Consider the following 20,092-nt stretch of genomic DNA (forward strand, 5'->3'; position numbering starts at 1 on the left):
TTCTCTTTATCGCTTGGGGAATTAACAGCCTCTTAAATGATCTTCCTGCCTCTGCGCAGGCATCTGTTTTTGTGCCATAGGCCACTCTGGCAATCAATCTGGTGGAGCTTATGGCTCCCTTCTCAGAAAAGTTTAAGAGAAAAAAGCTTAAGAGAAAATGTATAGGATTACAAAGAAAACAGATTTTACACACCAAAATTACCAAAGTAGAGTGTTATCATGATACACCAAGATTGCGGGTTTGATCCCCAGTCAGGTCACATACAAAAGAATCAACCAATGAATATATAAATAAGTGGAACAACAAATCAGTGTTTCTCTCTCTCTAATCAATCAATCAATCAATCAATCAATCAATAAAACATTAAAAACAGATGTGTGGTCTAGTAATGTGCTTCTTTATTAGTTTAGAAGAGTGGAAATCATTTCCAAAAGTCCATTCGCAAACTTATCCTCACATCTCATAGTGGCATTCTGCTAGTTCTTTCAAAATTCATTCTGCCCCTTTTCTGCTGCCCAGCTAGATTCCATTTTCTGTGCTCCTGTGCAGCTAGGTGTGGAACATGTGACTATGCTATCACCAATAAAAATTCAACGGCATATGAGCAGAAGAAATGATGCCACGTCTAGGTTTGAGCCTTGAAACATTGAGCATGAGCTTTTCTTCTCTTTCTTCTTCCATTAAGTTAGACTTCTGGCCATGGCTCCAACCTGTTCCCACCACTCAAATGCTCAAGAAGATGGTGGCACAACACAGAGAAAAACATCTGGGGCTGCTGGGTTGAACTAGAAGTATTATTATGAACTCATTACACACACACACACACACACACACACACAGCACACAAATTTTCTGGCTCTGTATACTGAAAGGCTTAGATGTAGTGACATCTCAGTAGTAATGAGCCCACCTAATACCCAGCTCTTGGGTTTCTAGATATCATTTCACACTAAAAGGAACCAGGACTCCCTGAAGAAATGGCTGAACCCAGGAAAAATATATCTCATTATGCCAGAAAGCAATGCAGTGGTAAAAAAACTGATGGGAACGTGTCACAAGAACACTGGTTAAATTTGGGACAATTTAAACCTCAAAAAATATTAATTACTAAAGGCCCGATGCAGGAAATTCATGCAAGAGTAGGCCTTCCTTCCCCCAGCTGCCGGCACAGGCTTCCCTCTGGCATCCAGGACCCGGGCTTCCCTCGCAGCCCTGGCTTCATCTGGAAGGACGTCTGGTCTAATTAGCATATTATGCTTTTATTATTATAGACTAGTGGCCCGGTGCACAAAATTCGTGCACGGGGGGGCGGGTGTCCCTCAGCCCGGCCTGCACCCTCTCCAATCTGCGACTCCTTGGAGGATGTCCGACTGCCAGTTTACACACCAAAATTATCAAATTATTGATAATAATCTGCCCTAAACTGACAGTCAGACATCCCTCTCGAAATCCAGGACCGCTGGCTCCTAACCGCTCACCTGCCTGCCTGCCTGATCGCCCCTAACCACTCTGCCTGCTGGTGCGATCAACCCCAACTGCCCCCCCCTTCCGTCCTGATCACCCCTAACTGCCCGCCCATGCTGGACTGATTGCCCCCAACTGCCCCCCTTGCCAGCCTTCTCACCCCAACTGCCCCCCCTGCAGGCCTGCTCACCCCCAACTGTTCCCCCTGCCAGTCTGCTTTCCCCCACCTGCCCCCACCTGCAGGCCTGCTCACCCCCATCTGCCCCCCCCGCCGGCCTCCTCACCCCCAACTGCTCCCCCTGCCAACCTGCTTGCCCCCAACTGCCCTCCCCTGCCGGCCTGATCACCCTTAACTGCCTCTGCCTTGGCCCCACCACCATGGCTTTGTCCGGAAGGTCTCCTGGTCTAATTAGCATATTACCCTTTTATTAGTATAGATAGAGGCCTGGTGCATGGCGGGGGTTGGCTGGTCTGCCCTGAAGGGGGTCCCAGATAAGGGTGGGGGGTCCCATTGGGGGGCGGGGCCGGCCTGGGCAAGGGCACTGATGGCCGTTTACAGGCTGGCCACGCCCCCATCGGGGTGAGGGTCACCGCGGGGGGGCATGGCTGCCCTGGGCGAGGGGGCTGATGGCCATTTGTAGGCTGGCCACGCTCCCATCAGGGTAAGGGTCCCAGATGGGGGGCTTGGCCGGCCCTGGCGTGGGGCTGATGGCCCTTTGTAGGCTGCCGATGCCCCCATTGGGATGAGGGTCCCCACTGGGGGGTGTGGCCGGCCTGGGTGAGGGGCTGAGGGCTATTTGGGGGCAGTTTGCAGGCCAGCCAAGCCCCTGTCTTTGTCTAGAAGGTCTCCCGGTCTAATTAGCATATTACCCTTTTATTAGTATAGATGGTAAGAGATTAAAACATGTTCTTATTCTCTTTGGGCTGCTACAACGAAATACCACAAACTGGGTAGCTTATAAAACAACATACATTTATTTTTCATGCTCTAAAGGCTGGAAGTCCAAGGTCAAGGTGCCAGCAGGCTGAGTTTGGTGAGGCCCCTTTTCCTGGTTCATAGCTGACCCCTCACACTGTGCCCTCACAGGGTGGAAGGGATCTTTCTGAAGTCTCGTTTCTAATGCACTAATTTCATTCATGAGGGCTCCTCCCTCATGACTAGCATCTCCCAAAGGTCCCACCTCCTAATACATCATCTTTGGGTATTAGGATTTTAACATACGAATTCTGGTGGGAGACAACAAACATTCAGACATAGCACATACTAAATTTAAAAAAGAAAACATGAGCCCATAGTGATAATAAAAATGGTGATAGTGTCAGAAGAAAACCTCTTCTTCACAGAAGAATCCAGCTAATGAATGTAGAAGAAATGATAGAATTATAAAAAACACCATTTTGGCTTGGCCAGCATGGCTCAGTGGTTGAGCATCAACCTGTGAACCAGGAGGTCACTGTTCAATTCCCGGTCAGGACACCACATGCCCGGGTTGCAGGTTTGATCCCCAATGTGGAGCGTGCAGGAGGCAGCCAACCGATGATTCTCTCTCATTATTGATGTTTCTATCTCTCTCTCCCTCTCTCTTTCTCTCTGAAATCAATAAAAATATATTTTTAAAAAATCATCATTTTCGCCCTAGCCAGTTTAGCGCAATAGATATAACGTCAGCCTGTAGACCGAAGGGTCCCAAGTTCAATTCCAGTCAAGGGCACATGCCTGGGTTGGGGTCTCGATCCCCAGTCAGAGGCATGCAGGAGACAGCTTCTCAATGATTCTCTCTCCCTCCCTTTCTCTCTGAAATAAAAAAATATATATATATTTTAAAAACAAAACAAAAAACCCCAACCTTTAAAAAAATCATTTTATAATCACTAATGTAATAATAAATTCAGGCAAGGATCAATAGTTAATGCTAAAATCATTGGATGAAAGATTGCTGGGGAATAAGATAATCACAAAGTTTCAAAATATTACTCTACAGATTATGTACTGATTACAAATGGGAAAATATATCTTTACAATAGAGAAATCTGGTAGGTACAAACTTAAACAAGTGATCAAACAACCTCATCAGGTACTGAACAAACTGACTTTATGTGCCTCCAGATATAATGTACTGAAGCCATAATTGACTGTCTTGGCAATGACAAGAACATTTTTGCCAAAAAGATTAATTTGAATCTAATCATGATAGAAAAAAATCAGATAAATCTAAATTGTGAACTAATCTACAAAACAACTGTCCCAGACACTTCAAAACCATCTGTGTCATAAAAGAGGAAAAAAATGTGGAGAACTGGTTTTAAAGGAAGAGACTAAAGAAACATGACAACAAAATGAATATATCTTGGATTAGAAAAGTAAGCCAGCTATAAAAGACATTTATTTCACTGGAACAATTGTAATTTGACATGGAGTAGATGTTATTTAATAATATTTCAATGTTGAGTTTCTTATAGTGTTTAGTGTTATATAGATGTTGAGTGTCATACTGTGATTATGTATAGCAGGATACTTTTGTTTTAGTACAGACATGCTAAAGTATTTAGGGTTCAAGTTTCACAATGTATGCTACTTACTTTCAAATGATTCAACAAAAACCATTATTGAGAGAGAAAGTGCCACAGAGAGACAAGCAAGCAAATGTAGCAGAATGTTAACAGTTGGTGAGTCCAGGTTGATGGTATACAAGTGTCTTTTCTATTTTTTTAAATTTGTTAAATATGTTCAATATTTTTCAAAATTAAGAAAAAAGAGTGAGAAGTTTAACACAGAAGAGTCCAGTATAGGCTGCCCACATCAACCAGGCTGAAAGGTGAATAAAAACAAGAGCAAAAGCAAACTAACACAAGAGCGGAGAGGTTAGCAACAACTCATCTGTCTTTCCTTAGGTAACACTGTCCGGAGCACAAGAACCTCTAGTCTGGTCGGCGGTATGACTCTCTGGGAATTGTGTTTCACTTTATGCCTGCATTATGTGTAAAAAAACCCCACAAAACCAACAGTCATAAAGGATATTTTTGGAACTCTGAGGAAATTTGAAGATAGACTGTATATTAGATAATACTGTGTTAATGATAATATCCTTATTTATGATGATGGTATTACAGCTATGTAGGAGAATGGTCATGTCCTTAGGGGAGAAATGCTGAAATATGATATCTGCCATTTACTCTCAAATGATTGGGGGAGGAGTGTGTGAATGTGTGTGAGTGTGTGTGTATTTAGAGAGAAAAAACGAATATGGTAAAATGCTAACAACTTGAGGACTTAAAGTTTGTATGGGTATTTACTGTATTATTCATACAGCTGTGCTGTAGGTTTAACATTTTTCAAAATTAAAAGTTGGGATAAAGTTTCCATAGGTCCTTTAAAGTTCTCCTGGGTTGGTGTTTATTGGTTTGGCTTTCTTTTAATTTTACACTCTTTAAAAATATTTATCTTCATTGTTGAATACACTTGTTTTATTTTATTTTTTTTATTTTTTCTTTCTCCATGTCTTTACTTTTAAACATGAAGGGAAAATCATACAGGTATACATGAAAAAAAGGCAGACATGATTACAGGTAAAAGCGAAGAAAATCTAACCAGAAAGCTTTAATGACTGTCAGCTGTTGAACCTGAAGTTCTGAGTATGACATGTTGCAGGGCTGAAAGGAATTAGTATTCCTCTCCTTCTTCCTCACCCTCTCCTTCAACAGAATCCACACCAACTTCCTCATAATCCTTCTCAAGGGCAGCCATGTCCTCACGGGCCTCAGAAAACTCTCCTTCCTCCATGCCCTCACCCACATACCAGTGGACAAAGGCACGCTTGGCATACATCAGATCAAACTTGTGGTCCAGGCGAGCCCAGGCCTCAGCAATAGCTGTGGTGTTGCTCAGCATGTACACAGCCCGCTGTACTTTGGCCAGGTCTCCACCAGGGACCACAATACCCTTGTTTTACATCTTCCATCCTGACCACTTTCAACCTAACAAAAGGATATATAAATGAGTGATTTATGCATATTTCCACACAGAAGAATCTTCTCTAATAAGATAGTAATTGCTTTAGGAGAGAAATGAGTGAAGATAGTATGAAACAGTTATAAAGTATGGGCTTTAGAGTAAGACTAGGGTTCAAAACTTAATTCCAAAATATATTATTTGTGTGACTCTGGAAAAGCTATATTTGAGCAGTTATATAGTAGTTGCTTAAAAATCATGGATAGAGAATTGGGAGGTAATAGCAATTACCATTTCAAGGACATTGGTTAAAGATAATACATTTTTTTTGATATTTCCATTGTTTAATCACTATAAAACCTACCCCTTCCCTTTTTAAACTAATAAGTAAAGAAAAACATTAACCTACCTCAGAGGAAATGTCACAAAAGGTTTTTTAAAAATTAGTTTAATGACATTTATAATGAAAAATTCAATACAGCAAAAATATATTGAACTCCTATTTTATAGGCTCTGGACTAAATGCATAGTTCTTACCCTTAGGAAGCGCTCCACTTAGTGAGAAATACTAACAACTTGAGGACTTAGTGAGGACAACAGATAAATACACTCTTTATAATACAGGCAATCTGTGCTAAGTGCTATAATAGAGGCAGCAAGTATTACAGAAATACTGAGGAGGGAGTAAGCTGCTCATTCTCACAAGGGTTATGAGAAAGTGCTTCTTAGAGGAGATAATACGAATGCTAAGAATTGAAGGATACATAAGATTTCAAAAGGGAGTGTGTCATTCCAAGTAAGGGAAATGGTTTTAGCAAAGGCACAAAAGATACAAAATGAAAGATAATGGTAGGTTTGGAAGGCAATAAGTATTTGGTGTGGTCTTCAGATGCATGTTATGAAATATAGGAGATGAGAATGAAAGGCTAATTTGGAACTGTATCATAAAAAATGGCCATGAACACTATCGTATTTAATTTTGAAGTCTATGAAAAGCCGTTGGAGCTTTCTAAGCAGAGCAGAGACATGAGCAACTTTATCTTTTAGGAATTATAGCAGAAGAGAGACATGCAAAAGGCAGACTAAGAGGCAGGACGACCACTGGGGGATCAGTGCCATGGTCCAGGAGAGAAAACAGAGGCAGCAGGAGGAAATACATTTGAGAGGCTTTGCTGAGGTGGAATCAACAAAGGTACTTTGTTAGATGTGGTGGGGAAGAAAAATGGAGAAATAAAAATTGTCTCTGCTGTTTCCCTGTGTGGATAGGAGAAATAAAAATTGTCTCTGCTGTTTCCCTGTGTGGATAGTAGTACCATTAATGAAGATAGAGAACACAAGAGAGGACCTAGATACCTGGGTGGAGAGGTAGGGACAAGGAAATGAAGTCCATTTGGATATGTTGAGTTTAAGTTGCCAATGGCACAACTCATATGCAGATGTTCAACATGCGACTGACCATTTGGACAGTTTGGATGAGTGTTCAGCAAATATTTACTCTTCTTGCCCTCTTACTGTGGGCAGAATATACTTATATGCCCCATTGATGTTGGCGAACCTGGGGTGAGCAAAGGCTTGAAATGTATTGCTCAGTGAGGCTTATGCTTGTGAGCTTCATATACCACAAGAAGAACAGATCCTGGCTAGCTCGGCGGTCCAAGGAGGATTAGAGACAGAGAGAGGAGAGCCCACCCAGCCAGCTTGCAGACTGCAGCTTGAAGCAGAGGTGCTCCAGCTGGATCCACAAGCATGACAAAACTACCATGTATTTAGAGCATACAAAATAACGAGAGATAATATCTCCATCAGTTGATGGCATAAACAAAAGTAGCAGTCCCAAGTAGTAAGAACTCCCTAAAACACTCTCAGGTACTTATTTTTCTCAAGGATTGAGTATTAAGCAGGACTGATCTATAAATCAGTGTTTCATGTCTAAGATTCTTTCTCTCTTTTTTTTTTTTACTGGATGATACTGCCTCAGGTTTACTGTACAAACAGCACAGGAGGACACTGCAGCCCAGGGGTCACAGCAGTCCCTCCTTCCTCACATCGGTAGCCAGAGGTCTCTACTATGGAGCCTTCACGGGGGCCTGGCCACCTTTGGAAACCTCAGGCTGAGCTGCAACCACAGTCTGGGCCTTGGTTTGAGCCTTAGTCTTGGACTTTAGCAAGCAGAGCCTGAGACCCATGGTGATGTAGGAATGATCACATTTCCCAAGTTTGGGGTGGGCAATGTAGGCAAGTGGATTGAGCTTGCAGCTGTCATGTCACCCTTTGGGATTTTGGGCTTGACGTTCTTGGGCTTTACCAGGGCCTTGATAGCCTTGGCACGTGCACTCATGGCCTTGGCATTGCTGGCCTGCATCTACTTCAGGCCCTTCTTTAAAAAAAAAAATCTATATCTATATCTATATCTATATCTATATCTATATCTATATCTATATATAATTTATTTCAGAGAGGAAGAGAAAGAGAGAGGGATAGAAACATCAATGATGAGAGAGAATCATTGACCAGCTGCCTCCTGCATGCCCCACACTGGGGATCGAGCCTGACAACCTGAGCATGTGCCCTGACCAGGAATCAAACCGTGACCTCCTGGTTCATAGATTGATGCTCAACCATTGAGCCACGCTGGCCAGGTAGTCATAATTTTTTTTTTAATCCTCACCTGAGGACATGCTTAGAGAGACTCAAAGACTTGTGGAACATCACAAAACATATCATTATGCTCATAATGGGAATCACAAGAGAGGAGAGAGATAGAAGGGAAAGAAAAATATTTGAAAAATATTGGCTGGACACTCCCCAAATTTAATGACAAAACAACTATGTACACATCCACAAAGCTCAGTATATGCCAAGTAGGATAAACCCTAAGAAAGCCACACTAAAACTTATCACAGTCAAATTGTTCAAAGTAAAAGACAAAGAGAGAATTTTGAAAGCTGTAAGAGAGAAGCAATTTGTCAAGTCCAAGAAACCTTTATAAGAATGACAGCTGATTTCTAATTAGTAACCAATGAGGCCAAAAAACAGTGGGATGGCACATTCAAGGTGATGAAAGAAAAAGACGGGCTATCAAGAATTCTATATTCAGCCCAGCCAGTGTTGCTCAGTGGCTGATCATCGACCCATGAACTAGGAGGTCACAGTTTGATTCCTGGTCAGGGCACATGACCAGGTTGCAGGCTCAATCTCCAGTAAGGGGTGTGCAGAAGGCAGCTGATCTCTCATCACTGATATTTCTATCTCTCTCTTCCTCTTCCTTCCTCTCTCTGAAATCTATCCTAATATATATAAAAAACCAAGACCGAAACAACCAGATGAACGACTGAACAGCAGGCTGCGTGGGGTGACCAGGCTGGCAGGGGGAGCAGTTGGGGGTGACCAGGCTGGCGGTGGGGTAGGGGGCCAGTTAGAGGCGATCAGGCCAGCAGGCAGCGGTAGTTAGGGGTAATCAGGCTGGTAGGAGGGCAGTTAGGGGCGATCAGGCAGGCAGGCAGGTGAGCAGTTAGGAGCCAGTAGTGCCAGATTGTGAGAGGGATGTCCCGGATTGAAGACGGTGCAGGCTGGGCTGAGGGAAACCCCCCGGTGCACAAATTTTGTGCACCGTGCCTCTAGTATACACTAATAAAAGAGAAAGATGCAAACTGACCATACCTCTGCGAGGCCCACCAGTCAATCAAGAGTATGCAAATTAACCCAACAAAGATAGGTTAATTTGCATACACAGGCACGGAGCGAAGACTGAAAGCTCCAGCCTGAGCAAAGACTGAAGACGACTGAAGAGTCTTGGCTTCTCCGCTGTGGCCAGAGTGAAGGCCTGGGTCCCGGGTGCCGGAGGAAAACCGGTGCCGGCAGCCAGGGGAAGGAAGGCCTATTGCACGAATCTTCATGCAATGGGCCTCTAGTATATATATAAAAGGCTAATATGAAAAGTGTCCCCATGGGAGTTTGATCGGGAGACCGGGAGTTCTATCGCTTGTTATGATGTGTGTTGACCACCAAGGGGTGGCACAGAATGAAGAAAGGCCCCAGCCGGCAGCTGGAAGGCCCCAATCAGCCCTGATCACTGGCCAGGCCTAGGGATCCTACCTGGGCATGAATTTTGTGCACTGGGCCTCTAGTTCCTAGCTAATAAAAGAGTAATATGCAAATTAACCATCACTCCACCACACCCACAAGCCACGCCCACCAGCTAATCAGGAGCGAGTATGCAAATTAACTCAACCAAGATGTCTGTGGCCACAGAGAGAGCAGGAGGCTTGGGTTGCCCCCAGCAATGGAGGAAGCCAAGCTTTCCACCTGCCCTGGCGGGCCCAGGCCTCCACTCAAGGCTACAAAGTTTCAATTATAGAAGATAAATAAATCCCAACAAAAATGGCTGTGGCCACAGAGCAAGCAGGAGGCTTGGCTCCGCTCAAGGCTACAAAGTTTCAATTATAGAAGATAAACAAATCCCAGATACCAGGGCCTCCACTTGGGTCGCCGGGGGAGGCGTGGCTAGCCTGCAAGCCACCATAGGACCCTCGCCCAGGCTGCCCCACGCCCCAAGGGAACCCCCACCCTGATCCGGGACACCCTTCAGGGCAAACCAGCTGGCCCCCACCCGTGCACCAGGCCTCCATCCTATCTAATCCTATCTAATAAAAGAGTAATATGCAAATTGACCATCACTCCAACATACAAGATGGCTGCCCCCATGTGGTCAAAGATGGCTGCCCCATGTGGACACAAGATGGCTGCCACAAGATGGCCAGCAGGGGAGGGCAGTTGGGAGGGACCAGGCCTGCAAGGGAAAGCAATTGTGGGTGATCAGGCCAGCAGGAGAGGGCAGTCGGGAGGGACCAGGCCTGCAAGGGAGGGCAGTTGGGGGCGATCAAGCCTGCAGGGGAGGATAGTTGGGGGGGGGACCCAGGCCTGCAGGGGAGAGCAGTTGGGGGGGACTAGGCCTGCAGGGGAGGGCAGTTAGGGGTGACCAGGCCTGCAGGGGAGGGCAGTTGGGGGCGATCAAGCCTACAGGGGAGGGCAGTTAGGGGAAAACAGGCTGGCAGGGGAGCAGGTAGGCATCAATCAGGCTGGCAGGGGAGTGGTTAGGGGGTGATCAGGCTGTCAGGGGAGTGGTTAGGGGGTGATCAGGCTGGCAGGCAGAAGCGGTTAGGGGCAATCAGGAAGGCAGTCAGGTGAGCAGTTGGGAGCCAGCAGTCCTGGATTGTGAGAGGGATGTCCGACTGACCGTTTAGGCCCGATCCTACCGGGATCGGGCCTAAACGGTCAGTCGGACATCCCTCGAGGTGTCCCAGATTGGAGAGGGTGCAGGCTGGGCTGAGGGACACACACCCCCTGTGCATGAATTTCGTGCACCAGGCCTCTTGTATATATATAAAAGGCTAATATGCAAAGTATCCCCACGGGAGTTTGACCAGGAGACCAGAAGTTCTATCGCTTGCTATGATGTGCATTGATCACCAGGGGGTGGCACGGAATGAAGGAAGGCCCCGGCCAGGAGCCGGAAGGCCCCAATCAACCCTGATCGCTGACCAGGCCTAGGGACCCTACTTGGGCACAAATTTTGTGCACTGGGCCTCTAGTCAATAATAATAAAAAACACATTAAAAAAAGAATTCTTGCCGAAACCGGTTTGGCTCAGTGGATAGAGCGTCGGCCTGCGGACTGAAAGGTCCCGGGTTCGATTCCGGTCAAGGGCATGTACCTTGGTTGCGGGCACATCCTCAGTGGGAGGTGTGCAGGAGGCAGCTGATCGATGTTTCTCTCTCATCGATGTTTCTGGCTCTCTATCCCTCTCCCTTCCTCTCTGTGAAATATCAATAAAATATATTAAAAAAAAAAAAAGAATTCTATATTCATCAAAGCAAAACTATGCTTTAAAACTGAAGGATTCCCTAGCGGGTTTGGCTCAGCAGATAGAATGATGGCCTGTGGACTGAAGGGTCCTTGGTTTGATTCCAGTTAAGGGCACATGCCTGGGTTGCGTGCTCAATCCCCAGTGGGGGCATGCAGGAGGCAGCCGATCAATGATTCTCTCTCATCATTGATGTTCTGTCTGAAATAAATAAAAAATATATATTTAAAACTGAAGATCAATTTCCATCATTATAGCATGAACAGCTCCACCACCTGCTTTTAAGTGAAAATTATTAAAAGAAACAACAAAAACCAACCAACCAACTACTACCACCACCTCCACCACCACCACCACCAACAAAAAAAATCATTCAAACAACAATAACAAAAAGCAAAAACAGAAACAAAAATCTTTCAAAGGCTTTGGAAATGACCCTTAGAGCAAACAGCAAATGAAGAAACATCTATTAAAGGATGTCTATAAATATTTGGTAGGAAAGGTGAGAAATCATGGTATTTAAAGAAGGACTGCTGCCTGCCTCCCCACTCCCAGATCAATGAGGTGGAGACTCCACTCCACTGCTGCAGCTAAGAACATTTCTCCTCTCATCTTCCAGCTGGAAAGGTTTTTCCAGGGAGGACTAGGACTCCATTGTTTCACGTCCTGCCCCCAGCTGTCTGTTGTGGGGCTAAGTGCCAAGTGAGTGTGGTTGAGAGGTAAGGTCTCCCTTGTTTCATCCAACCTCCATTCATGGAACACAGACTCTACCTTAGGTATTGCATACTGAGAATATTAGAGGAAGTGCAATACAGGGGAAACGCAAATTCAAACCACAATGAGAGAACATTTCGCACCCACTAGAAGGGGTATAATAAAAACAAAGCAAACAATAGTAAGTGTTGGTGTAGAGAGATTTAGAAAAATTGAAAACATCACACATTCCTAAAATCTAAATTGTAAAGTGGTGCATCTGCTTTGGAAAACAGTCTGGCAGTTCCTCAAAAGGTTGAACATAGAGTTACCATATGACCCAGCATTTCCAATCCCAAGAGAATTGAATATTCTGTTTATCTGGAATGAATAGACACATCTACAGCATCAGAAAGTAGATTAGCAGTTGCCAGGAGTTGGGGGAGGGGAAGAATAGGCAGTGACTGAAAATGGTTATGGGGATTCCTTTTGGGCTGATAGCATATTCTGGAATTAGTAGTGGTAACTACTGGATAAGTTTATGACAATAAAAACTTCATTGAATTGCATACATGAATTATATCTCAAGGAAAGGGAGAGAGAGAGAACAGAGAAAGAGACAGAGCTACTTTTCACTTGGTCATTATAGCTTAGGATGGTGGAAATCACTTTGTTAGCCTTATGCAGTGTCAACCAAACACTAATAGCTTACCTCAGTTCCTGTTTCTCTCCAATCCCAATCCCGACTTCCCCCTGGCCACACTTTGCAGTCCTTATAGATTTTAGTAGAGCCTTGTACTTTCATCTGCCCCCATGAAAGGGAAGCAATTTCAGGGGAAGACATAAGGAACTTAACTGAAATCTGAAATTTTAAAAAAAGTACCAAATCAGTTATAAAGTAAGGTTGAAATAGTTCCAAAATGCAGGAGGTATACTATATAAAAATATGTTTTTAAATATAATACTGTCACTCTCTAATGCTAGCGCCGCCTCTAGCTCATAGAGCTCTAGCAGAAGAAGGGAGGTAAGTAAGGAAGTCTCTATACCAGCGATTTTCAACTGGTGTGCCGCAGCACACTGGTATGTCGCAAGAATTTTTTAAACATGCAATATCTGACCATTTAGTTAGGGCCACTGACTTCTTTTCCCTTAGACTGTCAAATAAAAAAATGACAACAGCCAACACAATAGCCGTCCAGTGTGATTAAATCAACATTATACCTGTTTTTTTTTGTCAGATCGCCAAAAATTGTAATATTTTTGGTGTGCCGCAGACTTTTAGTAATTAGTTTATGTGTGCCATGAGATGAAAAAGGTTGAAAATCGCTGCTCTACACCATGGCTCCTACAAAGCAGACTGCTCACAAATTGACAAGTGGTCAAGGATTTGGCTACCAAAGCCGCTCACAAAGAGTGCGCCCTCTACTGGAAGGGTGAAGAAACCTCACCGTTACAGGCCTGGTACTGTGGCACTCCATGAAATTATCAGAAGTCCACTGAACTTCTGATTCTCAACCTTCCCTTCCAGCATCTGCTGCGAGAAATTGCTCAGGACTTTAAAACAGATCAGCGCTTCCAGAATGCAGCTATTGGTGCTTTGCAGGAGGCAAGTGAGGCCTATGTGGTTGGCCTTTTGGAAGACACCAACCTATGTGCATCCAGGCCAAACGTGTAACTATTATGCCAAAAGACATCCAGCTAGCACGCTGCATATGTGGAGAACGTGCTTAAGAATCCACTATGATGGGGAACATTTTATCCCTTTTTAAAAAATATGTTTTTATTGATTTTTTTAGAGAGGAAGGGAGAGGGATAGAGAGATAGAAACTTCAATAAGTGAGAAAAATCATTAATCAGCTGCCTCCTGCACACCCCCTACTGGGGATCAAGCCCACAATCGGGCAGGACCAGGAATTGAACCAGTGACCTCTTGGTTTCTGGGTCAATGCTCAACCACTGAGCACACCAGCCAGGCAACATTTCATTCTAAAAAAATTTTTTTCTTCCTGTTATTGGTTGTTCTGAATGTTAGCTATTTATCGCTTCTCGGCCTTTTGGCTAAGATCAAGTGTGAATGTTAGCTATTTTTCCTCCCATGGGGTCAAAAGATACCTAAGTTTATGTTTGCAAGTGGAAAAATAGGGGAAATAAGGTATGGGCAGTTTTTCCATTTTCATTCGTGTGTGAATTTTTAAAAATATAAATGTTGGGACATAAAGCATTAATAATGCAAGTCAAAATGTTTTAGTGAACAAGTTTCATCAGTTCAGCTTTATAATAATTAGAAAGTTAAATTTTTCTGAACAATGCCAGTATTTGGATTTTTTAAAACAAGTAATTTCCTTATTATATATGCAAAATATAGTTAGCCATAATCCACTATGAGTTAAGAAGCATTTTTCTCATTTATGTGGTTGTCACATTCTTTAGAGGTCTAATAAGTAAATTGTTATTCTTGGGATCCTGAAACATCCAGCTTTGGAAACTAGATAGTATAATTACTTCTCAGACTGCGGAAGGAATTCTCAGGATATTTTTTTTGGAGATAAAATGAAAAGGTGGAGATTTACTTCAGCATGATGGAGTGAGGAGATTGATAATCCTTTCCCCAAAAGCAAATATAAAGCTGGACAAAACTATAAAAAATAACCACCTGGTACTCTAGAAATACTATTAAATGCATATGTATAAACTGAGAAGTGTTTATTTATGACAACCACTGAATTTCAGATAAGAACAGTAAGGTATTTTATTGTTCTTGCCTGGGACCACTCCCATGCCCCCACATTGATTCTGTTGGCACAGAGGTTCAATGTGGTTGGAGCAGAGCATGAAAAACAACAGATTTGCTGCTACAGTCAGAGGAGGCTCACTTGATTTTAAGCACTATGATTTAAACTAGTGATCTTAGTGGAGGTGAATATGGATGACAGGTGGCTCTGGTTCCTTGATATTTGGGGCAAACAATGGATTGGGAGAGTAGGGAAGGATTTAATTGGAATTTCCCAGAGGTGACACAGCCATAGGGGAATAAGTTCTCCACATATCCAGAGTGGACACAAGGCTGTGAGCATGGGGGGGAAGGGGAGATAGAGGACATCTGTTATACTGTCAACAATAATATATATATATTTTAAAAATGCAGTGGTCCTGCCTGGTATGGCTCAGTTGGTTGAGTGTCATCCTGTGCACCAAAAGGTTGCTGGTTTGATTCACGGTCAGGGCACATGCTGGGGTTTTGTCTCGATCCACTGTGCAGAAGGCAGCCCATTGACGATTCTCTCTCATCATTGATGTTTCTCTCTCTCCCTCTCCCTTCCTCTCTCTGAAATAAAAATTTTATTTTTTTTAAAAAGAAACTGTACTTGAGTGTTCCCAAATGTTTGATTTAGCAAAGACTTCAAAGAAGCTATTATAAATATATTCAAAGAACTAAAGGAAACCATGTACATCAGTATTCTTAAACTGGAATTTTCAAAAGTATTTGATATATTTCAAAAGAACATTTTTTTTCCCTTTTAGAAAGGGTTTGAATATTAGAAATAAGTATTCTAGGTAATAAATTCCTCTTATAATTTTTCTCTTTTGATAAATGAGTATTTTTTCTTTCTTTAGATAATGAGAATGATGTCGACCATTATGGTTTTCCCTTTTTTTAAACCTAGAAATGCAGAACAAAATTCAACGTTTAATTGTGGTAAGCATTTTTCTGTTCCCAATTATTTGCCTATAAATTTCTTTATCTTCCTTTATCATTAATTGTCCCATTTTACATGGTTATATTGTACCTTGCCTCAAATTCTTCTTAGGAAGTAGGTACTATGTAAATTTTAAATGCACATTGAAAAATTTGGCTCAAAGTAGTAAACTGTATAAATTATAGCTGGATTCAATCTAAATTTTAGGAACTCGCTTTTTAAAAAGTACTTACAATGTGCCAGCGCATTGTGCTAATCAATTTACTGTGAATTATCTAGACCCTATGGTGTAGGCACTGTTATCACCCCCACTTTACAGAGGTTCAAAGAAATTAAGAATCTTCCCCAATGGTATCAAGAGGTTCTGTTAGGATTCAAGTCTGGCTGAATCTAAAGCTCAGGCTCCTAAACCACAATGCACATTGCATCTCAGGCTGTACATTCCATTTTGCATTATTGATGGTTTTCTGAGATTCTTTGTGGGAGAATGCTCACTGCTGCCCCCAACGAGGTGGAACCCTGTCCTCTATCATAAACTTTTTGCTCTTCCACCAAATCTCCTATCACGCCCGCCCTCTCAGAGCGAGTCCTAGCCCACCCTTTGCTCCCACCCCACAGACCAATCCCCTTAGACTCTAGGGGTCTAAGGCTTAGACCCTAGAGTCTCCACAGAGCCCCTCTCCCTCACACCCGGGCAAGCACCGCACAAACCAGTCCTCTCACTCCTTGGTCCTCCTGCAGAGGTAGGTCCTTTCAGACTCTGATCTCCTGGCAGGACCCCAACTTTTCAGACTGGTGATATCCGCAGAGCCCTGTTCCGTAGGCCCTCGTCCCCTAGATCCCTCAGACACTGTTTTTCCGAAAGCAAAGCCGCGAATCTTGTACCGCAGCAGAAAGCAACACCCCTCAGCAAACTTCCGCAGACTTGTCCTTACATAGGTCCCATCCCAACCCCAAGTTAAGGGCGCCGCTCTGCCGTACCCCTTTCCCACGTTCTCCCACAATCGTGCTTCTTCCTTATTCTCTTTTTTTCTGATTCAGTCTCCTGAACTCCCCTCACCATCTCGTGGCCCTCTTTCAGTTCTTGGCGTCCCCGCCAAACTCACCCAAAGCCCTCTCTCTTCCAACTGCTCCGCGCTATTCCTCCCGCCTCAGTGAGTTCGGGCGCTCGGATCTAGGTGTTCTCCCCACACGCCCCGCCCCGAAGGAGCCTTTTGCCCGTCGCCGCCCGAAGCCCCGCCCCCCCAATCTATTGGCTACCGTTCCTAGAAAGTCCCGCCTCCTCAGCTTCCAGCCCGCCTACCTGCCCGGCTTCCCTTGTTTTCATTCCCCCTGTCACACGAGGCTGTGAGGAACTCTAAGTGGGAGGAGCGAAGGACATGGAGGGAAGGGGGCGGGAAGAGGGAGGAAAGTGAAAGGCACTGAGCGTCTCTCTTTCCCCCGTCAGACTCGGTTCTCGACTGCTCCCGGCCGCTGCTGTATTGTGGGATCGCGGCGCCGTGCCGAAGAAGCTCGGCTGTGCAGGGGCGTCCACTAGCTAGCGCCTCCTGTCGTCTGTAAAGCCACCCTGCTATTTCTCGGCACCCCAGCTCCCCCCACCCCAACATCCCCTCCTCCTCCATCCTCCAGTTCAAAATGGCGGCGGCGGCGGCAGCGGCGGCGGCGTTGGCTCCTCCGGGCTGCCCGGGTTCGTGCCCCAACTTCGCCGTGGTGTGCTCCTTCTTGGAGCGCTACGGGCCGCTGCTCGATCTGCCTGAGTTGCCGTTCCCTGAGCTGGAGCGGGTGCTGCAGGCGCCGCCGCGGGACGTCGGCAACGGGGAAGGTAAGCGAGGGGCCCGAACGCCCGGCGGGAAGCGGCCCTGGCACGCTTCTTTCTGCTCTTCACACAACCCCTGGGCCGTTGCGACTCTATCTTCCCCCTGGGGTGCAGCTCCGCCGGGCCTGTCTTCTCTGCTCAGCCCCCGGGGGTCTCGGGCAGTGAGGAGGCGGGGCGGAGGCCCCCTAGAGCCACTCGGCCGGGCGCCGAGCTGGAGGTGGGGGAGTCGCGGGCTAGGTGTGGGCTTGGGGCGGGGAGGGGTCATTGTGCTGAGCGACTACCCCTGGGACTGCTACCCCGCGGCAGAGGCCTGTCCCCCACACCGACTCCCTCTCGGTGGCGGGGGAAGGGGAGCGCAGGTTCCGGCCAGCTTTGCGCTTTTCTCCTCCTCCTCTTCTCCCTTGCTCTGCTTCCCCTCCTCCCACCATCCTCTTGACCATCTCGGGAGAGGCTGGGCTCATCTCGGGGCGCCCCCTTTCTTTCCCTCCACCTGGGTGGGCGGGGGCCAGCGGACACTTCAGCTCTCCCTCTAGTGGGAACTCCCCGGAGAGAGTCGGCTCTCGTCCCTCTTGGCTTCTCCTCGAGGGCCTATTTAACCCCCAAAACTCCTTCCTGCAAGTAGGCAGATTTGCTCCTCCCCCGTGGGAGGGGGTCCTCCTCCATTCTCGCTTTGGGGGACTAAGTCGGTTCACCTCCACTTTGGAGGGTAGAGGGTTAATTTCTCCTCCCTGTAGTTTTTCTCTCCCTCTTCTCCACCCCAACACCATCCCCCCCCCCCATAGAAAAGCATCTCCCCACTTTTTCAGTCCCTTCCCCCTTCATCTTGGCAGCCAGGCTTAGGGGAAGAAGAAGTCGCCCTCCCATTTGCCGGGTGGGGTGGTTAATATGTAGGCTGGAGGAGGGGCTCAGACGGAGGGGAAACAGTTGAAGAGGTGCTTGTTGCTCATGTTTCTCTCTGGTGCCGCTGGTCTATTATTGGTGTTTGCAAGTGGTGCTCCTTCCACATAAGGCCACCGCGCGGGTGCAGGGCGCATGCTCTGCCCGGCCCCATTGAAACTTCCTGCTGCTGCTGGGTCTTTTCGCTGGAGCATCTCAGCGTTTGCGCCTGCTGCCTCTAGCCCTCACACTGAGCGCATACACTCACTCCCTATTTATTTCCGATCCATGCTTTTTTCCCTGGCACATTTCTTCCCTCAGAGAAGGTTTTTCTGTTGTACTCTGATCATTGCCTTTATCTGGGAAAAGCCCTTGGCTGTTGAAGAAACATTTTCCAAATAGATCTTTTTATTTGTCCGTATTCGATGGCCAAAGTGGACTTGGTATTGTACAAGACGGCTGTTTCTTTGCCATCTTCAATTCTCCATAGAAATGAAGTTTCTGTTAACTATATAGTTACATTGTTAGGAAGGGCCCAAGTGTGAAGTTCTTTAAAATATTACCTATAGAGAAAATGATGTTATGTTACCAGGGACCCAAATAAATACAGTAGTTATGGTGCAGGCTTATATTTACTCTTTCTTGCCGAAATCATCTCTACTCTTAACAAACTCTGGCACATGAAAGGCTAATTTTTTATATAGTATATGATAGGAGGGTGACTAGTTACATTAAGACTTTATATAAAAACTTCCTATAGAATTTCTTTAAAACTTAAGTCCTCCAATGTAGCAATTTAATTATTAAATGTATTTACATTCAATTTCTAAGGAATTGGTCATTTTGAAGTAGAATGCCTTAGTAATTTGCTTTTAGGATACCCTGGGAAATGATAGTAATCTATCAGAGGGAAAATGTGGGAATTTGGGGAAAGGGATTGCTGATAAATTATTTTTGGAATTTACTTTGACCAAATTTAAAGGCACCTCTGTGATGTTATTGTATTTTGAGGAGTATACAAGCATGTTTGCCCCTCCATTCCTTTTAAGTATCTTGGCAACTGCATTTGGCTTATGTTAATAACAGAAGATAAAATAATCAGAATCAGTTTAATACTTCATGTTATCTTTCTATCTGGAGTTGAACAATGGGACACCAGCTAAGTAAAAAATGGGAAATAATATGGGCTGAAAGATTATGCCAGTGGGCTCAGCCACTGTATTTCCAACTACAATATGTCTTGTCATAAGGTGGCCTAACAATAATTATTAATATCACACAATTCAGGATACTTGGCAAATGAAAAGTCTCTGCAGGTGAAATGCCATTACTGTGCACGGCAAAGATTTTCATTTTCAGGCCTTTGGTGATGGTTAACCTACTTGAAATAGTTGATGAAACAATACTGGTTCAACCAACAAGATTTGAATTGAGTCTTTCCGGAAGGAGCTGTGGTGTATTAGAAAGAATTAAAAGATATGGGTTTTAGTGTTGAACTGTGTAAATTGTGGGTTGTAGTACAAATTACTTAATTTCTGTGAACCTCAGTTTCTTCAGTAAGTTGAAATAATTTCAGGATCAAATGAAATGTTTCAAAAATCCTTTCAGCTGGGTAGCTCAGTTAGTTAGAATGTCCTCTCGATACACCAAGGTTGTGGGTTCGATTCCCTGTCAGGGCACATATAAGAATCAACCAATGGCCCTAGCTGGTTTGTCTCAGTGGATAGAGCAT

General features: G+C 44.8%; 2 protein-coding genes across 7 annotated transcripts in view; one reads left to right on the plus strand and one right to left on the minus strand.

Moving 5' to 3' along the window:
- AAMDC (adipogenesis associated Mth938 domain containing) overlaps positions 1-16,897 on the minus strand; it is a 32,801-nt gene extending 15,904 nt beyond the window's left edge. For 3 of the 4 annotated variants that reach the window (XR_013959040.1, XM_080641795.1, XM_080641794.1), the window contains exons 1-2: positions 16,775-16,897; positions 12,683-12,832 (exon numbers count right to left, since the gene is read on the minus strand). Coding sequence is in view for 2 of the 4 variants with exons in the window: in XM_080641795.1 (XP_080497921.1) it covers positions 12,683-12,814 (132 nt within the window). In the remaining 2 variants the exon portion in view is untranslated. The remainder of the gene's footprint in view (positions 1-12,682; positions 12,833-16,774) is intronic. The other variant, XR_013959041.1, reaches the window with a different exon arrangement.
- Positions 16,898-17,020: 123 nt separating this feature from the next.
- Positions 17,021-20,092, plus strand: part of RSF1 (remodeling and spacing factor 1) — a 130,004-nt gene continuing 126,932 nt past the window's right edge. For all 3 annotated transcript variants that reach the window (XM_080641796.1, XM_080641797.1, XM_080641798.1), the window contains exon 1: positions 17,021-17,490. In XM_080641796.1, the coding sequence (XP_080497922.1) occupies positions 17,304-17,490 (187 nt within the window). In that variant the 5' untranslated portion in view covers positions 17,021-17,303. The remainder of the gene's footprint in view (positions 17,491-20,092) is intronic.

The sequence above is a fragment of the Plecotus auritus genome, assembly GCF_963455305.1.
Source record: "Plecotus auritus genome assembly, chromosome: 9".
NCBI classification, from domain to species: domain Eukaryota; kingdom Metazoa; phylum Chordata; class Mammalia; order Chiroptera; family Vespertilionidae; genus Plecotus; species Plecotus auritus.